Source organism: Ovis aries, chromosome 2 (assembly GCF_016772045.2).
Source record: "Ovis aries strain OAR_USU_Benz2616 breed Rambouillet chromosome 2, ARS-UI_Ramb_v3.0, whole genome shotgun sequence".
Taxonomy (NCBI): Eukaryota; Metazoa; Chordata; class Mammalia; order Artiodactyla; family Bovidae; genus Ovis; species Ovis aries.
This window is the reverse complement of record NC_056055.1, coordinates 40,763,273-40,770,781: the sequence shown is the minus strand read 5'-3', so window position 1 is coordinate 40,770,781 and position 7,509 is coordinate 40,763,273. Positions and strand designations below refer to the sequence as shown.

The following is a 7,509-nucleotide window of genomic DNA, read 5'->3' as shown; positions in this document are numbered from 1 at the left end:
AACAAGGACTAGAGAAAGCATGTTGTGAAACAAAATACACTGAAGTCTGGGGTCTCGACTTTTCACAAGCAATGGGTTTGTTCTTAGCAAAGCATTTTGCAGGCAGTCACTTATGCCTGAGGTCCCAGCAAGCGTGGTTATTAAACTGGCATTCTACACTTCACTTTGTCTTGCAGTATTCTGAACTTTTTTTACTCTGAATTACCCCCAAAGCACAATGCAAAATAAAGGGACATTTTAACAGTTAGCAGTGCACCAGACAGCAGGAAGTCTGTGTAGGTTTCTTATTTAAGTAAACATGTTTAAAAATATAGATAATCTATAGCAAATCAGTCACTAAAATCTAAATGTAAGGAAAAAAATCTGGTTTTATTCAAAGTTGTGGTGAATCCGTTTGGGAACTTTCCAATTAATTTGAAATTAACTCAGTGCTTTTCAGTCATGGCAGTTAGATACAGGGACTACTGAACAGAAAGATGACAAAGCAATTGCTTCTGTTCAAACTTATCATAAACTATATTTCCCTGGACTTTTCATCTCAACAGATTTCAAATTCCCCTTTCCAAAAAGTACTTGACCTTCAAATTTCAAGTTCTGTATGTCTTGATTTCCTGCTTCCATCATGTTAGAAAACTCAAACTTGGCTACAAGTATATTATCTCTGTTACCTGATTTTAAAGAATTTTGTTTTCAAATCTGCAGTCTGTTCTGTGCCAACCCTGCATTGCAGAGAGATCTTTACGTGCGATCCCAGTTTGGCTCCTTCAAACAGAGTCACTACTAACTGGCTTTTAACCGTATTTACTACTATAGAAAGCAGGGAGGAAACCTCCGCCAACCTAACCAGACTAGCTGGGCGACAAACCCCCAGGGCGGCTGAATCTTCCAGCAAGCCGTGCTGGGCGCTGTCCTTGGTGCTGCCGGCGCCATAGCGAACACAAGCGCCTTACCTTCTGCCCCTGCGGAAGTTGCGGACGTCCCCCAAACGTTAAGCAGGATGCAGCGCCTTATCCCACTTTTATAACAAATAAATACCCCAGCCCATCCGCTTTGTCCCCTTCCCGAAGACTTCAGGCTGACCGTTCCTCAAAGTCTTTTTGTTTTTCTCTTCTAGGCCCAACTCGGGGCCTGCGCTCATCTCGGGCTGCTTTAAGTCAGGGAGTGGGGGAAGGGGAGGGAGGCAAGGGGCGACGAGGCTGGAGGAGGGGCGGGAGGAAGGGGGAGGGGAGGAGGGAGAAGGTAGGGGGAAAGGCTGGGGGAAAAAAAGGTCCAGGAGGAAGGGGCTCTGAAAGAAGGGAGGAGTGAGTGGAGCTAAAGAAGGCTTAAAGTGGGAGGGCGAAGAGATGCCAAAAACAGGGGGAAGTGATTAAGCACAGAATATGGGTAAAGAAAAAAGTAAGAGAGAAAGGGCAAAAGAAGAGAAAAGTATGAGGATAAGAGTACAGAAGCGGGGAAAAAAAAAAAAAAAAAGGTGGCCAGGGGGGTCGTTAGAAAAGCTGCCCGAACGGCGGGAGAGTGACTAAACAAAGAAAGCACTTTGGGTGAATATTCCCACCGAGGGTGTAAAATGCAATCTGAAGGTGAAGAGAAATGGAGAGGGGGGCTCGGGGAAAGACAGGTGGTCTGGCACCGAAAGAAGTGCTGGGGGGAGGGGCCGGGCCCAAGGCAGTGAAGTCCAGGGTCCGATGCGGCGTGGGCCCACGTGGAGCGGGCGCTGAATCACTGCTGGGCTCTCTTCACCCCCCATCCTCCCCCTCCTCTCCCGGCCGGGTGCCCGCAGTCCCCGCCTTCTCGGCCGCCGCCTCCACGGGGCGGGGCCCTGGCCCGGGGACCAGCCGCCGCGGCTATAAATGGGCTGCGGCGAGGCCAGCAGAACGCTGTGACAGCCACACACCCCGAGGCCTCCAAGATGAGCTACACGTTGGACTCGCTGGGCAACCCGTCCGCCTACCGGCGGGTGACCGAAACCCGCTCGAGCTTCAGCCGCATCAGCGGCTCCCCGTCCAGCGGCTTCCGCTCGCAGTCGTGGTCCCGCGGCTCGCCCAGCACCGTGTCCTCCTCCTACAAGCGCAGCGCGCTGGCCCCGCGCCTCACCTACAGCTCCGCCATGCTCAGCTCGGCCGAGAGCAGCCTCGACTTCAGCCAGTCCTCGTCTCTGCTTAACGGCGGTTCTGGGCCGGGCGGCGACTACAAGCTGTCCCGCTCCAACGAGAAGGAGCAGCTGCAGGGGCTGAACGACCGCTTCGCGGGCTACATCGAGAAGGTCCACTACCTGGAGCAGCAAAACAAGGAGATCGAGGCGGAGATCCAGGCGCTGCGGCAGAAGCAGGCCTCGCACGCCCAGCTGGGCGACGCGTACGACCAGGAAATCCGCGAGCTACGCGCCACCCTGGAGATGGTGAACCACGAGAAGGCTCAGGTACAGCTGGACTCGGACCACCTGGAAGAGGACATCCACCGGCTCAAGGAGCGCTTCGAGGAGGAGGCACGGCTGCGCGACGACACCGAGGCGGCCATCCGCGCGCTGCGCAAAGATATCGAGGAGTCGTCGCTGGTCAAGGTGGAGCTGGACAAGAAGGTGCAGTCGCTGCAGGATGAGGTGGCCTTCCTGCGGAGCAATCACGAGGAGGAGGTGGCCGACCTGCTGGCCCAGATCCAAGCGTCACACATCACCGTGGAGCGCAAAGACTACCTGAAGACGGACATCTCGACGGCGCTGAAAGAGATCCGCTCCCAGCTCGAGTGTCACTCCGACCAGAACATGCACCAGGCCGAAGAGTGGTTTAAGTGCCGCTACGCCAAGCTCACCGAGGCGGCCGAGCAGAACAAGGAAGCCATCCGCTCCGCCAAGGAAGAGATCGCCGAGTACCGGCGCCAGCTGCAGTCCAAGAGCATCGAGCTCGAGTCAGTGCGCGGCACCAAGGAGTCCCTGGAGCGGCAGCTCAGCGACATCGAGGAGCGCCACAACCACGACCTTAGCAGCTACCAGGTAGGAACCGCGGCTGCGCGGCCAGCCTGCGCCAGCGCCAGCGCCGCGCGCCCCCGACACTCAGGCCCGCGCCCCGCCGAGCTCTCCGCCGCGCTCCCTAGCGGCCGCTAGCCAGTGAGCGCGCGCGCGCTCGCCGCAGAGCCAAGTTGGAAGCTCAAAGCTTCCTCGCCCCTTCGCGCCCCCTCCGCGCGCTCCCTCCGGACTCCTCCCCCGCACACCATCCACAGCTCTAAGAGCCTCGGCCTTTTCCAAAACGTGCTTCTTTTCCTCGGAAGTTCTAGTTTTGCACGCTTGCGAGTTTCAAGTAGGAGGTATACGTTGGGGTAGCTGATAAAGCAGCAACTTTAGGAGAGGCGTGAAGAAACTCATGTATTCTCAACTTTTCCAGCTGCGATCGGAAGAATTCCCAAAATTGATTTCAGCCCAAAGGGCTAAGATGGGAAGGGCCAGATCAGCCGTGGGGGGTTCCCCATGGATGTTTGTTTCCTGCTGAGACGTTCTAGATCCACTGGTCCTAGTGCGTGACATGCCCGGGAAACGTCTAATTGTCTTATTGATTCTGTTTGTTTCTCAGTTCCTTAGATTTTTATTTTAAGCGGGGACGGGATCTGGCATTAGTACCCGAAGTACGCCAAGCTGGAGGGAGTCGAGGGAGGGGAGGAAGCTGGAGGGGGTAGCAAGTGTTTTGCGAAAGAAGTGGCTGTTTGGAAGGATGATTTTGTGGCTGTGTCGGTTTCAGGATACCATCCAGCAGCTGGAAAATGAGCTTCGGGGCACAAAGTGGGAAATGGCTCGTCATCTGCGAGAATACCAGGATCTCCTCAACGTCAAGATGGCTCTGGATATTGAGATCGCCGCATACAGGTAGGGTGTTCACTGCGGACGTGGCCAAAGTACGAGCCGCACTGCAGAGGCCATGTTGGCAGAACCTTCACCACTTAAGTTAAAGCAAGTAGGTTGCAGGAATCTTAACTCAGTGCCTGGTTTTCTTCCTTAATTAATAAGTAGTTACTCTAAAATATTTCAACTTTTATGCAGCTTTAAAAAAAGTAAACAGTTAAAATAATGTATTTGAATAAAAAGTGTTTTGAGGGAGAGCGCCGATTAATTTCAGTGCTTATGCTTAACCTTTTTTATTTTAGTGAAAAATACTTTCCGAATATTTGAAATAAAAAGTTTTAATTTTTTTTAATATTTTTCTCTAGTGCTTTCAATTTTTCAACTTTATGATGTCAAGGACAAACACCAGGACATTTCATTTATCCCTTTCTTAGTCACAGTTTACTATTGCCATCATCTGGCTTAGAATAAATATGATTGGTAGAATATTTATTTTTTATTCAGACTTCTATTTCTAGATCTAGATAGATAGACATCCAGAGAAGGAGAAGATATATATATATATATATATATGTATATATATATATATATATATATAAAAACTGATGTCACCTTGCTGTTAAGTTCATAGGGGAAAATTCTTGGCTGAACAGTTTTATTTTCCCCATTTAAGTCATTCATATTACAAGAATAAATTGCACTCAACTCAGAGCCATCTAAGTTTTCAGGAAAGGTGAAAAATTACATAAAATAGACACTTTATGATTAAAATTACAGACTAATTTATATAATACATGTATATTATCACCCAGCTATGACATATATAGCCTGAATTCTGATGTATTCTAAATAGCTTTGTAAATTTTTTGAATATTATATTTGTTAAAAGATGTTTCATATACACCTGAAAGTCCAAATGCTTAAGAAGGTGACTTTAAGGCTTTTGGAGAGCCTCTGGGGAGCTTATCGGCATATTCATATTGCGCCAAATGAGGACTGAGGCAGAGCTGAGAGTTAGTAGTTAGGGGTAGGGAGTGGACTTTGGGTGTGGTTAGTTACTGCACCGAGTGATTGGCTTATTGTCCCTGAAGATCCTTCTCTGTCATTTAATATGACACAGCAGACTAGTGAAATGAGAGTATTATGTCATGTGATTCTGTTTATTCAAAGGTATCCTTACACATACCACCTTACACATACTGTAATGAAGGTCACAAGGCCCAGTGAGATTTTAATTACCTTTTGTCTTCTTTGACTCTCTCCTTAGGAAACTCCTGGAGGGTGAAGAGACCAGATTTAGCACATTCGCAGGAAGCATCACTGGGCCGCTGTACACACACCGACAGCCCTCCATCGCCATATCCAGTAAGATTCAGAAAACCAAGGTAGAGGCTCCCAAGTTAAAGGTCCAACACAAATTTGTTGAGGAGATCATAGAAGAAACCAAAGTGGAAGATGAGAAATCAGAAATGGAGGAAGCCCTGACGGCCATCACTGAGGAACTGGCCGTTTCCATGAAAGAGGAGGTCAAGGAAGAGGAGGCTGAAGAAAAGGAGGAGAAAGAAGAAGCCGAAGAAGAAGTTGTCGCTGCCAAAAAGTCTCCAGTGAAAGCTACTGTGCCTGAACTTAAAGAAGAGGAAGGAGAAAAGGAGGAGGAAGAGGGCCAAGAGGAAGAGGAAGAGGAAGAGGAGGCTGCTAAGTCAGACCAAGCTGAGGAAGGAGGATCCGAGAAGGAAGGTTCTAGTGAAAAAGAGGAAGGTGAGCAAGAAGAGGAAGGAGAAACAGAGGCTGAGGGGGAAGGAGAGGAAGCTGCCGCTGAAGCTAAGGAGGAAAAGAAAACGGAGGAAAAGGCTGAAGAAGTGGCTCCAAAGGAGGAGCTGGTGGCAGAAGCCAAGGTGGAGAAGCCAGAGAAAGCCAAGTCCCCAGTGGCCAAGTCCCCGACGGCCAAGTCCCCAGAGGCAAAGTCCCCAACAGCAAAATCCCCAGAGGCAAAGTCCCCAACAGCAAAATCCCCAGAGGCAAAGTCCCCAACAGCAAAATCCCCGGAGGCAAAGTCCCCAACAGCAAAATCCCCGGCGGCCAAGTCCCCAGTGTCAAAGTCCCCAGCAGCAAAGTCCCCACCGGCAAAGTCCCCAGCAGCAAAGTCTCCAGCGGCAAAATCACCCGTGGAGGAAGTGAAACCCAAAGCAGAAGCTGGAGCTGAGAAAGGAGAACAGAAGGAGAAGGTGGAAGAAGAAAAGAAAGAAGCAAAGGAATCTCCCAAGGAAGAGAAGGCAGAGAAAAAGGAGGAGAAGGCAAAGGATGTGCCAGAGAAGAAGAAGGCTGAATCCCCGGTGAAGGCTGAGTCCCCAGTGAAGGAGGAGGTGCCCGCCAAACCAGTAAAGGTGAGCCCCGAGAAGGAAGCCAAAGAGGAGGAGAAGCCACAGGAGAAAGAGAAGGAGAAAGTGGAAGAGGTGGGAGGGAAGGAGGAGGGAGGTTTGAAGGAATCCAGGAAGGAAGACATAGCCATCAATGGGGAGGTGGAGGGGAAGGAGGAAGAGCAGGAAACTAAGGAGAAAGGCAGTGGGGGAGAAGAGGAGAAAGGAGTCGTCACCAACGGGCTAGACGTGAGCCCAGTGGATGAAAAGAAGGGCGGTGATAAAAGTGAGGAGAAAGTGGTGGTAACCAAAATGGTAGAAAAAATCACCAGTGAGGGGGGAGATGGTGCTACCAAGTATATCACCAAATCTGTAACCGTCACTCAAAAGGTCGAAGAGCATGAAGAGACCTTTGAGGAGAAACTAGTGTCTACTAAAAAGGTAGAGAAAGTCACTTCACACGCCATAGTAAAGGAAGTCACCCAGAGTGACTAATATTTGAGTCCATCGCAAAAGGTTAAGCCATATGACAATTTCAAAAATGCATGTGATTGACAGCTTCAAAACAGAACGGGTTCTCCCATGGGGGCTCCAGACATTGTATTTTACTTTGTGCAATATGAAGGACCTGCATGCAAGCTCAGGGTGCTCCCCACCCCCAGTCTTTGGGTGATTCAAATGCATGATAACTGTATGTACCTGGGGAATTGGCCAATTTCCTAAGCTGTTGGAATGGGGGGGGCACTTGGGGAATGTCTTGAGGTGTATTATGCAAAGAACCAACTGAGCCAAAAATAATAAATGAAACACAGGACTCTCTTAGCCTTAAGAAAGCTATATATGAATAATTATGTTTACCTCACTGGTGCATTTAAAAAGGACTTTTGTTCATGGGAGAACCTCGTTGACATGCACAGTTTGCAACTTTTAGTTGATTGATGTTAAACGTCACAGCAGTACTTGCTCAATAAAGGTCATATTGGAAACATAACAAATGCTTTGGGTTGTGTCATTTTGAAGTGAATTCTCCACAGCCTGACCCTTCTTTCCCTAGAGCAAAATATTTTGGGGGGCTTATGAACGACTTGCATTTCTTATCACTATTTCCCTGAGAGTGGTTACCGGAAAAACTGCTGAAAAAAGCATCTGTAAAAAGGTAAAAATAGGGGCATGGAAGTCTTCCATCTTCAGGTGTTCTGATGGAACTCAGAAAACCTCAAGGTAGGAAGGGCAAGAAAAGAGTCTTAACTTGCTCCTTGGAGTTGGGGCAAAAGGACCTCACTGCATTTATATAAATGTGTTCAGAAGAAGCAGGACTGGAAC

At 49.2% G+C, this 7,509-nt stretch overlaps 1 protein-coding gene across 2 annotated transcripts; it reads left to right on the top strand.

Annotated features, from left to right (window-relative positions):
* Window positions 1-1,876: 1,876 nt before the first annotated feature.
* NEFM (neurofilament medium chain) lies at window positions 1,877-7,181 on the top strand. 2 transcript variants are annotated; one of them, XM_004004180.6, is made up of 3 exons: window positions 1,877-2,989; window positions 3,729-3,853; window positions 5,097-7,181. In XM_004004180.6, the coding sequence occupies exons 1-3, from the start codon at window positions 1,910-1,912 to the stop codon at window positions 6,679-6,681; spliced, it is 2,790 nt and encodes a 929-aa protein (XP_004004229.3). In that variant the 5' UTR covers window positions 1,877-1,909; the 3' UTR covers window positions 6,682-7,181. The 2 variants fall into 2 exon arrangements, with proteins under 2 accessions (XP_004004229.3, XP_042099056.1); XM_042243122.2 differs by lacking the exon at window positions 1,877-2,989 and adding an exon at window positions 3,125-3,300.
* Window positions 7,182-7,509: the final 328 nt, after the last annotated feature.

Bases quoted from the DNA above. Each gene is read 5' to 3' on its own strand.
- NEFM (XM_004004180.6), top strand. From the start codon at position 1,910: ATGAGCTACACGTTGGACTCGCTGGGCAACCCGTCCGCCTACCGGCGG. The intron at 2,990-3,728 runs GTAGGAACCGCG...TGTCGGTTTCAG, and splicing joins ACGACCTTAGCAGCTACCAG to GATACCATCCAGCAGCTGGA. The intron at 3,854-5,096 runs GTAGGGTGTTCA...CTCTCTCCTTAG, and splicing joins ATTGAGATCGCCGCATACAG to GAAACTCCTGGAGGGTGAAG.